The sequence below is a fragment of the Carcharodon carcharias genome, chromosome 21 (assembly GCF_017639515.1).
Source record: "Carcharodon carcharias isolate sCarCar2 chromosome 21, sCarCar2.pri, whole genome shotgun sequence".
NCBI classification, from domain to species: domain Eukaryota; kingdom Metazoa; phylum Chordata; class Chondrichthyes; order Lamniformes; family Lamnidae; genus Carcharodon; species Carcharodon carcharias.
This window is the reverse complement of record NC_054487.1, coordinates 50,341,709-50,361,559: the sequence shown is the minus strand read 5'-3', so window position 1 is coordinate 50,361,559 and position 19,851 is coordinate 50,341,709. Positions and strand designations below refer to the sequence as shown.

At 40.6% G+C, this 19,851-nt stretch overlaps 1 protein-coding gene across 4 annotated transcripts in view; it reads left to right on the top strand.

The window, feature by feature from the left end:
• ergic2 (ERGIC and golgi 2) overlaps positions 1 to 19,355 on the top strand; it is an 80,316-nt gene extending 60,961 nt beyond the window's left edge. For 3 of the 4 annotated variants that reach the window (XM_041216134.1, XM_041216135.1, XM_041216136.1), the window contains exons 12-14: positions 2,220 to 2,382; positions 4,814 to 4,893; positions 14,854 to 19,355. In XM_041216134.1, coding sequence (XP_041072068.1) covers positions 2,220 to 2,382; positions 4,814 to 4,893; positions 14,854 to 14,919 — 309 coding nt within the window. In that variant the 3' untranslated portion in view covers positions 14,920 to 19,355. The remainder of the gene's footprint in view (positions 1 to 2,219; positions 2,383 to 4,813; positions 4,894 to 14,853) is intronic. The other variant, XM_041216137.1, reaches the window with a different exon arrangement.
• Positions 19,356 to 19,851: the final 496 nt, after the last annotated feature.

Here is a 19,851-nt window from a genome sequence, read left to right as displayed (position 1 = left end):
CTACAATTGATGTCAGGATATTTGGCCTATAGCTCCTCGTTTTCTCTCCCTTGTTTTAATGTTAGAGTTATGTTTTCTACTATCTAATCCGTAGGGACCGTTCTAAAATCTAGGGGATTCTGGAAGATTGAAACCAATGCATCCACCATCTCTCTAGCTGCCTCCTTTAAAACTTTAGGATGTAGCCAATCAGGTCCGGGGAGCTTGTTGGCTTTTAGTCTCAGAAAGTGAAAATAAAATTAAGATTAGCCTTTTCATAAATATTCTCCAGTTAGTTCTTCAAATAAGAATGAGTTAGTAAAAGCCCAGAGAGTTTAAGCGTTAAGCTGAGGATTCATTGCTGTCAACATTTGCCCCATTTCTCCATTTTGGAAAGCATTGGCCCCCTGTGGTACATTTCCAGTTACTAGTTGTGCTCTGGTACCTTATTCAAGTGGGACAGATGAGCATTTCTGTGGCCATAGGCGTAACTCCAGGATGGGGTATGTTGCCCCCATGGTGCCAGGGTGAAGGATGTAACTGAGCAGCTGCAAGATATTCTTATGGGGGAGGGTGAACAGCCAGAGGTCATAGTCTATGGTGGTACCAACAGCATAGGTAGAAAGAGGACTGAGGTCCTGAAAGCAGATTTGAGAGAGCTAGGAAAGTGATTAAAAAGCAGGACTTCAAATGCAGTAATCTCAGAAATTCCCAGTGTCATGTGCCAGTAAGAACAACAAGGAGGATATGGCAAATGGCTGGAGAGATGGTGTAGGAGGGAGGGCTTTAGATTTCTGAGGCATTGTGACCATTTCTGTGGCAGGTGGGACCTGTACAAGGAGGACGGACTACACCTTAGCAGGACCAGGACCAATATCCTTACAGGGAGATTTGCTAACGCTCCTGACTTACGCCTTGTAGATGAGGATTTAGACAAGCTAAGTGAGTGGGCAAGAACATGGCAGATGGAATATAATGTGGAACAATGTAAAGTTATCCACTTTGGTAGGAAAACCAGAAATGCAGAGTGTTCCTTAAATGGTGAGAGATTGAGAAGCGTCAATATCCAAAGGGACCTGGGTGTCCTTGTTCATGAGTTACTGGAAGCTAACGTGCAGGTGAGCAAGCAATTAGGAAGGCACGTGATATGTTGACCTTTATTGCAAGAGGATTTGAGTACAGTACAGGGGTAAAGATGTCTTGCTGCAATTGTAGAGCCTTGGTGAGATTGCACCTGGAGTATTATGTACAGTTTTGTTGTCTTACTGAAGGAAGTATGTACTTACCATAGAGGAAGTGCAACAAAGGTTCACCAGACTGATCCCTGAGATGGCGGGATTGTCCTATGAGGAAAGACTGGGGTGACTGAGCCTATATTCTCTAGTTTGGAAGAATGAGAGGTGATCTCATTGAAACTTTCAAAATTCTTCAGGGCTTGACGGGTGGATGCAGGAAGGATCTTTCCCTTGGCTGGGGAATTTGGGGTCACAGTCTCAGAATAAGGGGTAGACCATGTAGGACTGAGATGACGAGGAATTTTTTCACTGAGGGCAGTGAATATTTGAAACTCTCTACCCCAGACGTCTGTAGAAGCTCAGTCATTGAGTTCGAGACAGAGATCGATAGATTACTAGATATTAAAGACATCATAGAATATGGGGATAGTGCAGGAAAATGGCGTTGAAGTAGAAGATCAGCCGTGATGTAGTTGACTGGTGGAGCAGGCTCGAATGGGCCGAATGGTCTTCTCCTGCTCCTATTTCCTATGTGAGTATTTATGCGAGAGCTTTTGCCTGTGACCATTGCTGGTATGGGCAATATGACAGTTGAGACCAATCCTGCCTTATCTAGCAGGGGTCAACTAGATAGTGATCAAGAATGGGAGTTCTGACTGATTTTCCTCTTTACCCCAGGAAAACTGAAGTCATTGTGGTGCCCTAACATGATCCCTGGTTAAGACCAATAAATTCAACATTTACCAGTGACTGAGCCTGGGAGCTTCTAATCTCTTTGATTAAGTTGGTGACTACTTGCTTCCTCCACAGGCTCAGTCATAATTTTGTAAGGAAGCTGAAAATGACCTGATTCAAAACTAAACTAAGTGGAGGGTTTTCATACATTTTGTGGCTCATAATCTGATTTAAAAATCATTACAATGGGAGAGATAACTTAAATGTGATTTTTTTATATCGCTACATTGTATCAAGATTGTTCGTTCAGTGAGCTTTTTTCTTTTCTAGGAACGTGTGATAAACCATGCAGCAGGCAGCCACGGCGTTTCGGGTATTTTCATAAAATATGACATCAGTTCCTTGATGGTTACAGTGACTGAGCAGCACATGCCTTTAGGGCAATTCTTAGTGAGATTGTGTGGAATTGTTGGAGGAATATTCTCAACAACAGGCAAGTACCATAGCTTCCTTTGTATTAACAGCAAGAATTTTGACTACAATTGGAGTCTACTGCTTTAATGTTCCCAATTTACAGAAAAATGTTTTGTCTTAAATTTTCAAGGCTGTAGGCATAATAGACACCTGGAGCCTTAAAGTCAGCACATTTTAGTTAATACAACCAGAAAGTTTAGAAATACATAACCTTCAACAATAGCAGGCTCCACGAGCATCTCCACCCCCAGCAATCAAGTACAAAAGATGAGGCTGAAGTGTTTGCAATCAAATTCAGTCAGAAGTGATGAGTGGATGAGTGCTCCTGAGATGCCACCTTCACAGATGCCAATCTTCAGCCAATCTGATTCACTCCATGTGACATCAAGAAATGGCTAAGTGCACAAGACACAACAATGACCACAGGGTTCTGGTTGCAGTGCTAAAAAACTGTGCTCCAGAACTAGCTATTCCCTTAACTAAGTTGTTCCAGTAGAGCTACAACACTGGTATTAACCCAACAATGTGAGACATTGCACAGGTAAGTTTTATCCACAACAACAGGACAAATCCAATCCAACCAATTACTCCCCCTTTAACCTGCACCCAATCATCAGCAAAACGGTGAAAGAAGTGCTACATAGTCACCAATAATCTGCTCACCGAAGTGGTTCGGATTCTGTCAGAATCATTCAGTTGCAGACCTCATTACAGCCTTGGTCCAAATATTAACCTTAGTTAGGTTTCAGAAATTGAGTTGACTGTCACTGCCCTTGACATCAAGGCAATACTGGACTTTGTGTGTGGCATCAAAGAGCACTAATAAAACTGAAGTCAATGGGAATTAAGGTAAAAGCTCTCTACTGGCTGGAGCCATGCCTGCCACAAAACCAGACCAGAGTGATCATTTGAAGCCAATCATCTCGACCACAGGGCATTGGTGCAGGAGTTCCTAGGAATGTGCCCTGGGCACAACTATCTCCAATGACTTCATCAGTATCCTTTCCTCCATCAGGAGGTCAGAAGTGGGGATGTTTGCTGAAACTTATACAGTGTTCAGTTCCTTTTGCAATTTCTCAGATAGTGAAGCAGTTCATGTCTGTCTGCAGCAGGAATTGGTATTAGTCAATCACTGCATTGCCAACCATCAACAGAAACTGAACTGAACCACCCACAATAGTTCTGTGGCTGCCAGAACAGCTCAGAGACTGAATGTTTTATGACAAATGTCTCCCCTCTTGACTTCCCAAAGCCTTCCTACCACTTGTAAGGCAGAAGTCAGGAATGTGATGGAATTCTCTCCATTGCTTAGATGGGTGCACCTGCAACAAATCTCAAGAAACTCAACACCATCCAGGCCAAAACAGTTTGTTTGAGCATCATGCCTTCCACCAACAGAGTACTGTGAATGCAGTGTGTGCCATCTACAAGACGCATTGCAGCAACTCGCCCAGGCGGCTTCTGAAACACACCCGTGACCACCACCTAGAAGGACAAAGGCAACAAGTGCTTAGAACAGCACAACCTCCAAATTTTCCTCTAAGTCGCACACCATCCTACCTTGGGCATCTATTGCCATTCCTTCGTTGTTGCTGTTTTAAAATCCTCAAACTCCTTACTTAACATTATTGGAGTACCTTCACTACACAAATTAGAGCAGTTCAGGAAGAAGGCTCAGTACTACTACCTCAAGGACGAGCAATAAATGGGCAATAAATGTCAGCTTTTCTAGCGAGCTCCACGTCCAGAGACTTCAGCTAATTTTTGCTTGATGATTGTGCTGGTTGTCAAAAATGAAAGATTCATCTGCACTCACTGGACACATTTGGTAATGGTGTGGAATTTGCATTAGTTTATGTCAAAATACAGTGTGCATGAACTGAGGTGAAACTTCTCAATGAACCTGATGTCAAAATGGCAGAAATTCTAGCTAGTATTCTTTTGTGTGCAGATAAAACCATCACATATGTCTTGTTAACCTTAATACTCCTAATAGGTGTCAACTATGTAAAATCTATTAGTAAAAAGTAGTAATGAAACTAAATAATCAAAAATTATTTTTTAATCTTTGGGTCCTGAAAATATTGGCAGTATTTTGTGTTTGACTATAGAGTTGTTAAACTATTTTCTTTTGGGTGAAATGCCAATCTTATAATCTTCGTCGCTTTGTGACGAATTATACTACATTTTCTGCTGCTGACTTTTTAGTGTATTCAAATCTGGCATGTATTGTTGACTTGTTAATTATTTTTTATATATGGCAGACAGTTGAACCTGTTCAAAGTTCAAAAATGCTTTTTTTCTTTGGAAAATAATTGCATATTACTTTTCAATTTACGGTCATAAACTGAAAAAGGATAATGTGTAGTATTTTGCTTGACATGCTAACTCAGCATTATTGCATTAGTGTAGTAACATGGAGCTTACATGCTTGATCTATTCTTCTTTAGGCATGCTACATGGACTTGTGGGTTTTTTAGTTGATGTCATCTGTTGTCGTTTCAAACTTGGAGCTTATAAACCTAAATTTGTAAGTTGACTTTATTTGTCTTGTGTATTTTCATCACCAATTAAAACTATTGGCCCATTTTTAAACTTTATGTCCAGAGTGTGCTAGTAACAAATTGCTCACTGCCAAATCGGAGATTCTTGGTTTAAATCCCAGGTACACCTGTACTTAAGTTGGCTGTTCTTAGTGATCTTCATTCTGCACCACCAGGAATGAGTCCTTTGCTTTGAAAAAGACTGGAGCCCTTTCACAAAGTGTATCCCATTTCATGAGTTGTAAAAACAATTTATTTTTAAGGCAATGATGTCACCAGGGTTTGATTTCATAAGCTTTTTTTTATTATTCAAGATATCCTATGAAAAACTTTCTAACCATTTGGAAGCGTGCAATTCTAAATCATAGGGATTATAATAAAAGACTAGTCACAAGAATCACAAAGCAGACACAGAAAGTGACCCTTTCTGCATAAAAGGTTTCACCACCAAGCATATTTTCAATTGTGTTTATTCTCAGAATATGTGATGCAAGGAATTTCCTTTGACTCAGCATTCTTACAGTATTCGGTATTAAAAATATGTAGCAAATTATTTTTCAGCCTTTCAGGGTGCAGTCTTTTTCCTGCTCTTTCAAATATTCTAAGTAAAATTAATCTTTTTTTTCATTACGAACATAGGGATAGGAGTAGGCCATTTAGCTCCTTAAGCCTGTCCAGCATTCAATGAGATCATGCTCCTAATTCCATATCCTTGCCTTTTCCCCATATCCCTTAATAGTTTTGAGTAACAAAAATGATCAATCTTGGTTCTAAAATTAACAATTAATCCAGCTTCATTTACCATTTTCAGAAAAAAGTTCCAAACTTCACCACCCTTTCTATGTAGAAGTGATTCCTAATTTCACCCTGAAAGGTCTGTCTAATTTTTGGACTGTGACCTCCATGTCTGAGACTCCCAGAAATATTTTCTCACTATCTATCCTATCCGTTCTTCTTGATACCTTGCAAATTTCACTCAAATCACCCCTTAACGTTAAGTTCCAGGGAATACAGCCCTAGTTTGTGTAAACTGTCCTTGTAATTTAAACTTTTTGAAGCCCAGGTAAATCCCACACTCTGCTCCCTCCAAGGCCAATATATCCTTCCTAAGATGTGGTGCCCAGACTGCTTGCAGTACTCCAGGTACGGCCCATCAAGGGCTTTGTATAGCTAAAGCATGACTTCTACTGCCTTGTCTTCTAGCTCTTTAGATATATTTTGCCATTCTATCAGCACTCCAAAATGTGGAGATTGCGCTTTCTCCCGCCAAGGGGAAGAAAGGGTGGGAGAGCTTTGAAGCCATATTCATTACTACCCCCTAGCAGCCTATACAAGGAGCAGCAGGCTGCATATTGATCCTCTTCATTTGCAGGTATTCTGTGAAGTGGAGGAAAGAACACAGTTTTGTACACTGCTGAAAAAGCAAATGTTTTAAAGAATCCATAGCAAAAAGCTGTAATTAGCAGAGTTAGTTCACCTAGCTTGCACTACTATGTGCAGTGAATCCTATAAGGCTGATCCACTGCTGTTTGAATGCTTGCAGATCAGACAAAAATACTACTTAAAAATTCAAGATAGAGAAAAGCAGGCATCAATGACAGGACTCCATATTTACATTTGAAAGCCACAAAGGACACTTTTTACTCAAAAGTGTAATAACCAGATCTAAATTATTTTCATTGGTTGGTAAATTTGAATAAGTTGGGCCCTGCAGTCCCATATTATAGGTAGTAATTTAAGAAACTGAGTAGGATGCAGATTTTGTACTTTTTACGGTGGTGGCCTACTGTATAAGCTGCAAGTTGCACTAAAGTGGTTTAACAAAATACTGCTTGTTGAGCTGAAATTTGAAAAGTAACTAATCTGAGTATAATTTTCATTAAAAACATCATAAGAAATGTTAAGAAAATTTCAGGTCTGTATGTTGAATTTTATATTGGGAGCATACTTATGATAGACTCACACTTGAGCAAATTTAACAAACTAAAAATCCAGCCCAAGATAAGTGCATAACTTGTGGTTACCCCAGTGAATTTACAGAGACATTGCAGGAAGAGCAGATTTGGTAAATAATTACAAGCTATCATCATTATCATCTTTTTAATTTTTTATGACTTATTTTAGGTTTCTGTGAATTGTTTTTAGGTTTGTATTAGTATTAGGAAATTAAACACTTCCCATTTCAGGCACTTGGTATATCAAGCACTCCTAGATCATGTGCAGCACAATTAAATGTACAGTAAAGCTCACTCTATCCTGCCCAGTCTGTGATCAGCACTGCATTTGCACAACTTGATGGATTCAGTTATCTACACCAAACCATCCTGTGGTCCTCTTTTGTGATTATCAAATCAATCCCAATGTGCAAAATTAAGAACACTTTATGATGTGAGTCCACATGTTCAAGGAAATGGGCTGAGGAGATGTGGGACCCTTGCAACCAACAGATGTTTGACTTCTATCGCTTTAACCTAGGCTGGATTTGAATTTATATTTCAGAATTGAAAAGCCAATCAATGACACCACACATTGCCTTGTAACTAATTTTTTTCCTTACATCATTTGTTTTTGTGTTGATCAAAATAAAGTATGCTGTGATGGGCAGTGGAGCGCCTTTCTGTAGTTTGCACCTGGTGTTAGTACCAAATGTAATGTCAGGTGTGGCAGAGTTGGATACATTCTGTTAAATTAGCCCAAATTCCTGGACCAGTGTTATCCTGACTGGGAGTAGTAAGAACCATGAGAGCAAAGCCCTCACCATAATTTTCAAGATCAAAATCATTTTAATACTTAGGGTCGACTCCAAGTGTTTAGAACAGCACTATTCAGGAGCTGGTCAGTGGAGGAATGGGAAATAGTGTTGCTGCATCATTTAATGACAGTTTGCGAGATACCATCATGATCAGTTTTGGAGACCCAAACAATGTTGTCAAATAAATAGCCTCGTAGGGCCGCTTGCAGGGCATAGAGTCTACCACTTGTTGAATGCAGTGTTAACATTTTGTGCCGTACAAGTGCCAGGCAATAAACATCTCCCACAAGAGCCTAATCATGTCTCCTGACACTTAGTAGCATTAGCATTGCTGAATCCCTCATCAACAACATCCTGGGTGCCACCATTGATCAGAAGCTTAACTGGACAAGTCACATAAATACTGTGGCTACAAGAGCAGGTCAGAGACTGGGAATTCTGTGGTGAGTGGCTAACCTCTTGATTCTCCAAAGCCTTTCCATCATCTGCAAGGCACAAGTCAGAGTGTGATAAAATACTCCCCACTTGCTTGGATGAGTTCACTTCGAACTTACAATAAACTTCTCGAAGTTTGAAATCATCCAGGTCAAAGAAGCTGCTTGATTGGCACATCATCTTCCACCTTAAGCATTCACTTTCTCCACCTCCAATGCACAATGGAAGCAACTGGCTGAGTTTTCTTCAACAGCACCTTCTAAACATGCAACTTGTAGCATTTTTAAATATGGGCAGAAGGTGAATATGGCAACACCATGTCTTGCAAGTTCCCTCCATGTCAGACACCATCCTGACTTGGAAATAATCACCGTTCCTTTATCGTTGTTGGGTCAAAATCCCAGACTTCCCTCCCTAACAGCATTGTTGGGTTTATCTTCACCACACAGGCTGCAGGTGCATCTGTGACGGGTAGATTGGTGAGGCTAAGATCAAGTAGGGTTTCCCCCTTGTGCTAGTTCTTTCATCATTTGCTGCAGGCCCAGTCTTTCAACTTTGTCCTTCAGGGCTTGGCAAGTAGTGGTGCTACCAAGCCACTTGGTGATGGCGATTGAAGTTCTTAATGAAGTTCTTTGCCCTTCCTACCCTCGATGCTTCTTTCAAAATGATGTTCAACAGGGAGCAATGATTATTCATCAGCTGAGGAAGAGTGGTAGGAGATTTCTTTGCCCACATTTGACCTGTTAACGGCAACTCAAGTGGAGCACTGTATCAATGTTATGAGCAACATGTTGCAAGCCACGTTGGATTGTGTGGCAACTCCAGAGGCATCGGTAGTGGTAGATCTTATGATAGTGACCACTAGAGCTATCTGACTATCTCCTTCATATGCTCAGATTCCTGCCATGGTGGCCCTAGATTTGAGAGATTTGCCTCTTCTGGCAGCTGCAGGCTTTGCAGCTGGTTACAGATAACTGAGAGACCAGGCTTTCTGGCTCACTGGTGAAGTTAGGTCTGCTTTCCTGATGTTCAGTGCTAATGCTGAGTCAGTGTCCAATATTAGTGGTTTGATAGGAATAAATCTTGATGATGGTGTTATGTGTGTTTGGTTCTGCTGGTTGAAAATGAGATGTAAATTGAGAGAATAGAATCCTTTATTATTAAATGTAGGTGGTGTAATTGAGAAAGGGGAACACATTAATAAATCTTATACCTTTAGGAATCCTGTCACACTAAAAAAGCAGTGACCTGTCATTGTGGTGCTGATTGTTTTTTGGGAAAGTAATTAAATTGCTTTCTCCAGCAAACATTGGCATCCATAACAAATACAATGCATCTGTTCACAACTGATAGATTTATGCTATTAATGTCTGAATGCCAATCTGGAGAGAGTCCTTATTTAAAAAGGTAATTGACAGTGGCCTGTGATAGAGCTAACTTAACTGACTTTTTTTTTAAAGAAGCACTAAAAAATGAGTCAAAAATAAGGTTTCATCAAATCCTGTAATTATAGCCACTAGATTTTTTAAATTCACACCTCCTCTACAGCACCTGGTAATCCAGGATGTTTGTCTTATACTGGCAAAAAACTAAGGAAGATAAAGCAGAACTGACAAAAAATGGGCCATTTGATGTCATTTTCACCTAATTTCCATGTACCCAGCTGATCTAAAAGTGGATAGGTACTTCCCCCAGCCACTGAGTGAAGGTGGGAAATGAGGCTGGTACTAATTTTGGCCGAGTTCTAATGGAACAGAACTCCACGTTTTACGATCCAGGCTGCCCAATTTACAATGCCAGAACAGATAGTTTTATTTGGAAAATCTAGGGTAATACGCTTCAATTCTAGCTTCAGAAGAATAATTTCTAATACTATCTGTCCTTGGGATTTTCTGATTAAGCTGCCAACCAGTGCTGAATCTTGGAATTTTTATGCTCTGGACTTAATGCAGCTCTCAGTTAATAAGGTTGTTCTGAATCTTCATAACTGCTAAAGAGAGGAAACTGCCATCACATCAGTTTGGCACAGGCAAAGGAAAGACCAAACAAAGCACCACCACAGTGTTTCATGATAACATCAAAGGAATTATGAAACCAGTATCAAATGTATTCAAGTGAATATAAAGGATGTACTCTAACTGACTGAACCAGTGGATAGAATATGAACTATATCAAATTGCTTTAAAACTAGGGTAGCCTTATGATAGGGCTATAATTCAAAGATCTACAGATGCAGCAATTGAAGAAAGGGATGGCGAATACCGAGTCACTAAAAGAAAAAGTGTGCTTTCCAAGCCAAAAACTGCTATTATAAAGTACATTATAAATGAGGCCAGAAAGTTGAGGATTTGCTTTCTCAAAACGAATGGATGCTAAACTATACGAGTAGATCCATTGAGTGTAATAGTAAAAGTGATGCTGACAATCTAAGAAAGCATTGAGGATTGGAAAAAATACTGAAGCATTGTTTTGATTGCAATACTTTAAGCGATTTGGGTTTTAGAAAGGATTCTAAGGTCAACAGAAATGACTCTACTCTCTTAAGTCTGAGTTATTGAAGTAGCCAAAAAATGCCTTCATTGGAAAGCAAACATCTAGCCTGAAAATAAGATGTGGGGTCAAAAATTTGTGGCCTTCTGGCTGCAACTCCAAGAAGGATCACACATTGGATTGGATTGAGTTACAGGGCGGGATTTTCCAAGCCTACTGGCAGCCTGCGTGATAGGTGGCGTATGCAGAAAATATAGCGTGACCTGCTTCACGAGGGAGGCAAGTGCTGGCCAGCCTCAGAAGCGATGGATGTCGGTAGGGGGGTGGGGGCATCAAGTGCTGCCCTGGCACTGCATCCCGCACGCTGGCTATTGAGGTGGGGGAAAGGATAAGCAAGGGAAGTGGCCACGCCTTAGGGATACCTGTATAAACTGACCAACCCTCTGCAACTGAGACAGATCAGGCACAGCTCAGTGATATGATTTGGGGCCGGGCTCCTAGCCTGCTTACTCATGCAAGCAATGTGTAGGTACCAAAGAGCCAGCAAGTGCCCCATATCTCACCCCTCCCGGCACAGACTTTGAGTCCGCCACCAGACCGTTGGACTGCACACATTGTGCAATCTCCTCGCCAACACTGGCCATGTAGCAGTCATTGCTGGAGGTGCTCACAGCTGCTTTCAATCTCAGCATCCCGGCGCTCAATTTCTATGCTCCTTTCAGGGCTCCACTGATGACCTCTGTGGGATTTCACAATCTGCCACCCACAAATGCATCCATGAGGTCATGGATGTGCAACTACTTTTACCTAACTTTCCTAACCCTGCCACTAGGTCTTGGTGCTCCCCAGGCATCCACAGCAGAAGTGGAGGCAGCCTGCTGACTGTGATGCCCTGTCTGTGATGACTTTGGCGGGTGTCGTCTGGAGGGCTGAGACCTGGTGGGCCCCGGCCTGCTTTTGAGGGACCTGCAGTGAGGCAGTGGCACCCTCCTCTCCCTGTGAAGCTGGAACTACAGAGGTCATAGGAGGACGGGATTCGGATGGGCCGGTCACTCCCAGAGTCACCTGGGTGGATGGCCCCGACGTGTGCACCTGCTAATCCACCTCCCTGTGGGTGCCCTAGGGCCCCAGGCTGACTCTGAGAGTGGAAGGGGCAGCTAGCATGAAATTGAGCTGCCCAGCACCCCTCTCGCATACACATTATTGGAGGCCAATTATAGCATCAATGATGGAGTTAAGCTCGCTCTGCAGTGCAGGAGTGAAGTCCTGGGCCAACGTCTCCATGGTAGCCGCCACCCTGCCAGTGTTGACCTCGATACATTGCAATGCCGGCGCTATCACCTCAGCCTGAAGGGACTCCTCTATCGTATTTTACAATGTGAGAAATGCAGCGGCCATCCCTTCCTGTTGTTCCCTAGCTTGCCTTTGCAGCTCCACCAACTGTGATGACCAAATCCAGAAACTTGTCATCTGACTCGCACGCAGCAATGGTCTGGTCTCCAGCAGCCCACTGAGTGCCGGGGATCTGGGAAGTCCCTGCCTCTGCCTGCTGTGAATCAGCAAGTGCAATGTGCTCACCAGATTGTGATCCCGAGGCTACTCTAAAGCTAGGACCCGCCAAGGTGTGTGTCTCTGCGCTGGTGGAGGGTGTGGATGGGAGCTGTGATGACTTCAGGAGGGTACCTTCAGATTCCTCTTCAGAGGTCTTTTCAGGGCTTGATTGGAGGCCCTGGCTCATGGACACTGTTGGCTGTTTGGCAGATGTGCCTGTGAAAGGAGGGGGAGATAATTAGTGCATGGCAATGGCCTGTGAAAGAGGACATATCACTCACGGCATTGTTGTCTGATGGATGTTGCACTGCTGGATCCTTACTTGGTAGAGCAGCACCAACCTCATCATCAGCACAGGACTGGTCCTGGTCATTGCCAGCCAGCTGGATGGCTCTGTTTTCGAATTCTGTCAGAACTTTGATCTCTGACATTCCTCCACCTGTCTGTGACCTTTCCCTTCTGTTGTGAGCCAGTTTGTCCTGCATGGATAGAGGTGAGGAGTGTGTATCAGGATGCCTGCCAGGCCAGATGACAAATATGCCTGGCCTGTGCGGGTGGTGAGTGATCCCGTGGATGGGCTGAGGACAATGCAGGTGTGTGTGAAAGAGTGAATGGTGATGTCCCTTGCACTGGCAGTGAGTGAGGGCCCTGTGGATGTGTGATGGTTTTGAGAGTGGGAGAGTTGGGAGTGATGAAAAGAGTGACTTACCCTGGCAGAACAGAGGAGATCATTCATCCTTTTGCAGCACTGAGTAGCTGTTCTCCTCTGCAGGGCATTTGCATTGACAACTGCTGCCACCGCCTCCCAAACCGGGTTGGTGACTTTGCCGCCCTTCCTGCGGCCAGAGTGGGGGTAGAGCACATCCCGTTGGGCCTCCACAGCATCTAGCAGTTGCTCAAAGGACCCGTTGTTGAAGAGGGGGGCTGCAGTCTTTTTTCCTTTGCTGACCATGTCTCCCAAGCAGCGGTGAGCTGGTGGCGATGAGCACTTCGCTGCTGGATGCCTTTTAAAGATGGTGGCCAGCATGATGCAACAGCGGGGTGATGGCGAGCGGGTGAATGAGAGCGCGCTTGCCATGGAAACTGCGCATTTTCCTGGAGTAAATAAATAATAGGGCTGGCTCGGGAAGTTACAGCGTGAAAACCTGCCATTTTTGCTGGTAGGTAGGACTCCATTTTACCCGCCCACTACCACACTTAGTGCAATTCTGGGAAAATTCTGCCCACAATGTCTTCGTAGCTTCCAAGGTCACTAATGTACATGACCTGTGACTCTTAACGTAACTCCTTAGTCATTATACCATTGATAATTCACCTATCCTAGGATGTTGACAGAGGAGGGATTCAAACAGAAAATAACGACTAGTATACCATTACCTAGAGGTTAAGTAGCTTTTTTTAACTTTAAGATCCATATTTTAAGGAAACTATTGATTCCCTTCCCACACTTCTACACATAAGTGCCAAGTATCCACTTAGCAACTATCCACGGTAAAATGATTGAAATCAATAGTCTCCTTTGTTGGGAATCGTTTAACCACACCGCATTACTCCATTGGAGCAAAATTGGCCATTCAGCTCCTCGTGCATGTTCTACCATTCAATCAAGTCATGGCTCAGTTGTATCTTAACTCCATTTACCCATCTTGCTTCCACATTCCTTAACAGCCTTACCTAACAAAAATCAATCAAAGTTGAAATTTTCATTGATACAGCATGTTTGGGTCTAAACGTGGATCTTGAGCATAATATTGGTTAGGAATATGACACTTAGCAAAACAAAATGAACGATATAGATTTATAAAAAGCAATGATAATTAGAATGAGGCATATTAACATAACTTGAGTGGAAAATAGTTTTTATCCCCTCCCCTGTTCCCTGAAAAAAATTATAGCCTTTACATTCTTAAATTTGCACTTGCCATTTATTTGCTATTCTGTTATTGCATGTTCAAACAGCAAGGGTGTTAATCTGAAAGAAAGGCAGTTTCCATTGTTTCCCTCTTTGATGTCTCTTAAAAGAAGCTTAAAAGAAAACATATATATATATTAAATGGTGTGGTAATTTAGGAATTACAAAATTTTCAGCTACAGGATAAACTCCATTGAAGACCAACATCACAGCTTTGTCTTTCTTTCTTCTACTTAGAGGTTTAATAATTTAAAATTTTATAATGTTTAAACAGTTGAGTGGAAATGCTGTTACAGTTGGTTCCATGTTATTTAATGCAGCATATCGCAACTATGCAGCTTTTTGTTTTCTAAAATTAAAGGTCTAAAATAGATGATCCATTATCCATATACACATTATGCTATAGTTAAACAGATTTCTTATCGCATTGATCTGTCATGTGGTAAATTCCACTAAATTCATTTGTCTTGTATTTGAGTATAATTAGAGCTGTACAAAATGATCCCTTTGATTCATGTTGACTTGCATACACAAATATAAAGTTTGAAGAAAAGCCCCCTGCCAAGTAGTACTATCTGTAAAATTAATATCATTTATTTAAGGAGTAAGGCTTATTAATGCAGAGTTAACTTCACTGCCCATATGGGGGAGAAACAGCTCTGGGCCCAATTTTAAAACACAGTTAACAACTTTCCTGTCAACCTAATTTTGTATATTTGTATAATCATATTTAACTTTCCTGTTTTTAAATGAAAAAAATTCTTGGTTGTCAAAAGTTTTCTTTTACTGTTTTTTTTTGTTTTTCAGGTCCCAGTACTTGATGGCCACATGAATAATCACTCCCTCCCGATTTCAGATGACTTTGATCATTAACATCAAGCAGAGATGATTAGGGAATAAAAGCTATCTGTTAGATTTTCCCTCAATTTTAAATGTGTGCAATAAAACATTTTTGGGTTGCACAGCCTTTGTTTAAATAAATCGTTAGTTACATTCTAGTCTCTTTACAAATTCAATACCAGTCTAGACATTACATGTCATACCATTATTGCCATATGACGGACTGGTTCTGAAATAATTCAGTGTCTTCACTTAAAATAAAAAGGGAAAGCAATCAGTATTTTGTGGTCATACATCAGCAAATGAGATGACTGGAAGTCTGACTCCTGATTTATTTACACAGTACAATTCAATTTGTAATGTTACAAATCGACTAAGAATTTGTTTTTACATTTTTATGTGAATTGCTGAAATGTGTACACAGGCAGGTTTGTATCAGATTTTTTGGTGTAAGCATAGTAGGAATAATTTAATACAGGGAGTTGTACTGCGCAGGATAATCCTGTTACTGAATCATCTGTTAAGAATAAAATATAGAAGACACCCTAAAGTCTATCTGCTTAAAGGCAATAATGTTAATAGCAAGAATAACCATGATATTAAGAGTTCATCATGCTCCCAATCTCCCTTCCTGTAAAATATTTTTCTCTTTTATTGGCAAAAAATTGTCTGTAAATTAGTCTCTGAATCACAGAAATTGAAAATTACAGGTGCATTGGTCTATCACTGACCTATTCTCTGGTTATCGCTGCTAAAAGCATCTTGTTCTCTTCATTAAGTTGAATTAGAACAGCTGCCTCTCAATTATAGAATTTTTTTTCTAAATGTTTCTAATGTTCTTTATTAAAAAATAGTAGGTTGGTGATCTAACAATGCATGAAAGTTCTGTCAGGGTTCTAGACCTTTATATATGTGAACCTTGGAAGTAGTCATGATTCAGATGCATAAGCATTTGCATTCACACCAATATAGCATCCCTTCAGTCAGAGTTAGGAGGCAGCGTATTTGATACATAAACTGAACAATATATGTTAGTAAATTGAGCATAGCATGCTGTGCCGTTAGGAGTGTGAAATCTGAGAGACTGGATAACGAGGTAGATCCATTGTATTCTGCATAATGGGTTAGCCTTCTGATTTTATAATCATAATTGTTTTTTAATTGAAATCGAAGATCAACCTGTCACTGGACTTTGATAGTCAGTTTAGCACCACTTGCCCTCTTGACAAAAAAACTGGCTGGTAACACTGTCTTAATGATTATATTTTTTAAACTCCATGTTCATCATGGAAATAGTCATTCTTTTCACTGTGCACCTAAAAAGACAAACCTGCTCAACTATGCAGTTTATGATTATACATGCTTTTAATTCTACTTTCTGATACCGCAGATCGATTAAATTGTTACAAGTTTTGCACAGAGATAAAGTGACTGTACTGCAGGTTTTAGTGATATCTCATTATTAATACAACTGCAAGATTAATTTTGGTGGAGGTTTAAAAAATGTTTTTCATTTTAGTATTAAATGATTTGTCATGGGAGAAGTCTAAAAATAATGAGGAGTTGTACATTTTCATTCAGCAATGTTCATTGTGTGTCTTTTCTAAAGTCTGCATAGATTTTGTACATGTGTGATCCCATTCCAGGTTAGTACAGCGCAACCTTCAACAATCTACTATAAATCAAGAAATAGTTGTTATATTCATACAGGATATGTTGGCTTGTGGATTTTGTCATTCTTAAATCCTGCAAGTTAATAACACAGAGCAGGAGTATCTATAGAATTTCTGTTGAGCTGTGCTTTATATAATAAATTTTAAAGCCCCTTTATTCTGCTCTTCATGAAGTGTAGGCTGAACTGATCACTCTTGATGCAAACACACCCTGATTTGGTGCTATTTTTCCTGTTTGAGATAAGAAATGTTGTTCAACAACAGTTTATTTTTGATGCTATTTCAGTGCTGAATCAAATGTGTCTTGATTATATCTGTTTTACAAGAAAGTACCCACAACCTTCGGTTGCACAAGATATTTTTTGTGCTGGTATTTCTAATTAAGTTTTTTTTTACTTCTGTTAACAGCATACAATAATATAACTTTTGAGAAAAATTTTGCTCTTAATTTGTGCATGAAGTTGAGTCAGAGAAGAGCTGCATAGTTTTAATATATACCATAAGACACAAAACAAGGCAGTAATTTTAATAATGTTGTATTTTAGTATGCTGAAAATAACAGAATACTTTAATTCTAGCCTTGATATCTAAGTGAGTTTGGGATGGCAAAACAATTACTGGATCAATTTTTAACCCTACCATTGCTGACTTTGTGATGTTAACCTTACAGAGTTCAATAGGTGCATGAGGTGCTTACTTAAACAGATAGACATTTCAAAATTTATGTAAATTCTAGAATTTCTGTTCCTATCAGATCAGTGGGATACAGAAGGTGAAGTGAGAATGTCTACTCTTGACCTTAAGGCACTAGTCGTGTATGACTCTAAGAAGCCCTAGTAGAACTGAAGTCCTTGATGATCAGGGGAAAATCTTTCACTGGCAAGTGCCATGCCTGGCATAGTGGAAAATGGTTTTAGTTTTTGGAAGCCAATCATCTCAGCATTGCTGTAGGGATTCCCTAGGACAGTGTCCTAGGTTCAACTATCTCCCATTGCTTTATCAAAGACTTTTCCTCCAACTTAGAAGTGGAACTATTCTCTGATGACTGCAGAGCACTCAGGTATATTTGCAACTCCGCAGATAATTAAAGAACCCATACCCACGTGCAGCAAAGCCTGAACAACATTCAGGCTCAAGCTGACAAGTGGCCAGTGGCATTCATGTAATGCAAATATTGGAAATGACTGTAACAAGAGAGCCTAATACATTACCATCAACTTACCTTCTACCTATCCACATTCTGAGGTTAGATTAACCAGAAACTCTATATGAATGTACCCAGCATATAAATGCTAAGGCTACTAGACCAGCTCAGAGGCTGAATAATCTGCAGTGAGTGGCTCACCACCTAATTCCCAAAGGTTTTCCACCACGTAAAAGGCACAAGCTTGGAATACTTTTCACTTGCCCGAATGCATATGTGAATAACATTTAAGAAGCTTTACACAATCCAGGACAAAGGAGTCTGCTTAATGGCACCTCATCTGCTAAACATCCAAGATGTGTATACCATGGCTGCAGATGTACTATTTACAGGATGCACTGCAACAACTTGCCACTTCCCGAACCCATGGCTACCACTTGGAAGGACAAGGCAGCAAGTAGATGGAAACACCATCACCTCTAATTCATTTGCCAAACCCACACAATCCTAACTTGGAAACATACTGCCATTCCTTCACTGTCACTTGCTTAAAATCCTGAATCTCCCTGCCTCATTACTATAGGAACACCTTCACCACTCAGACTGCAGCAGTTCAAGAAGATGGTCCACCATCATCTTTTATAGAGCAACTAGGAATGGCAATAATAAATGACAGCTTTACCAGTGACGCGCATACTCCAAGAATAAATGTAGGATCCCAATAAAATTTTAACTGGTGTTGGAGCTGGGAAACCGAGCTGAATACAGAAAAAAAACTAAGTCCAAAACACTCATTTGTGGAGGCTAGGAGGAGTAGGCCCCATGAGGACAGGTGCATCGTCCCTTGACCTAGGCTTTCCCCTTGCATCACTGCCACTAATTTGGAAGGTGGCACAAGTATACACAATCTTTGCCGTCACTCACCTGGAGCTATTTTCATACCTGTTCTGTTGGGAAGTGGAACAATGGCTCTTAAATGAGGCTCAACATTTAAAATCTGTGGGGCACCCTATTTCTTAAACTGGGTGGGAAATCCTGCTCACTGGGGTGGTTTCCAGAAATCTGCTTAAAGTTAAAATCTACTTCCTGGGTTATTCTGTGGGTAAGCTAGAGAGACTTTACTTGATTTTCTTTTTCCATCTGGTTGGGTGACCAGATGACAGGCACACTCTTCAGATTTAACCAATGGTTTTCTCAAAATGGCTGTACGATATGTGTAGGCTTGTACCTCATGAAGACTTGTAGGCATAATCCCACATCATACAACTCTGTGGAATCCAACCTTTCACCACCACAGTGCTACCTCATTTTATAGCATGTTAATTATTTAGTACTAACTTTATTGGTTGTTAACATTATTAGCTTGAACTGCAATTTATAGTTTAATTTTTTGTAGTCAGTAGTTTGTAACCTCTGTCAATGAGATGAAATTGATTGCACACATTTTATACTATATCCCTGCTGACCACATACATTGCAAAAGATTATGATTTTGGGTGGAAGAATCTCTTCGATGATGGCAGTGGTGTTTTACTAAAAATTTGGTAGGTGGTTGGCATAATTGCTTGGGTTTGTTTAACGTGATGAAAATTTTTGAGACTGTTCCCTGATGTTTGATAATCATCACAATGAAAATACTTTATTTTCTGTTTCAACTTAAGTACAATTAAAGAAAAATCTGCCAAAATAGCAAATGTTTTGCCAGTCATTTTAAGTGTACACAATGAAGTTTGGAAGTAATAGCCCTAACATATGCTCAGTAAAGCTGGGGTAAGGTGGAGCAGTTCCAATATCATACAAGAATATCATACTTCGGAAGTAAGTTCAGTATGTCCCTCTGGCATTTTAACTCAGCCTGTCATTAGCATTTTACTTGCAAGTTTGGCACCTAGTGTAGCGGGTGTGATGAGGATCCAAATGACACCATCTCAATACCAGTATTTAAAGGACTAAACTGAAGATGTAATGTGGAAGAATTGGGAATAAAACGATAACATTTCAATGATACCTCCCTTGGTGTACTGCTGGGGATTGTGAGGAGCCAAAGATAATCTGCTCCAGCAGTGGGAAGAAGTGCTGATGAAGCCAAGATGCTTTGACTGGAAATGGTCTAGAAAGTGAATAGCAGGGACATAGTGCCAAACTCTT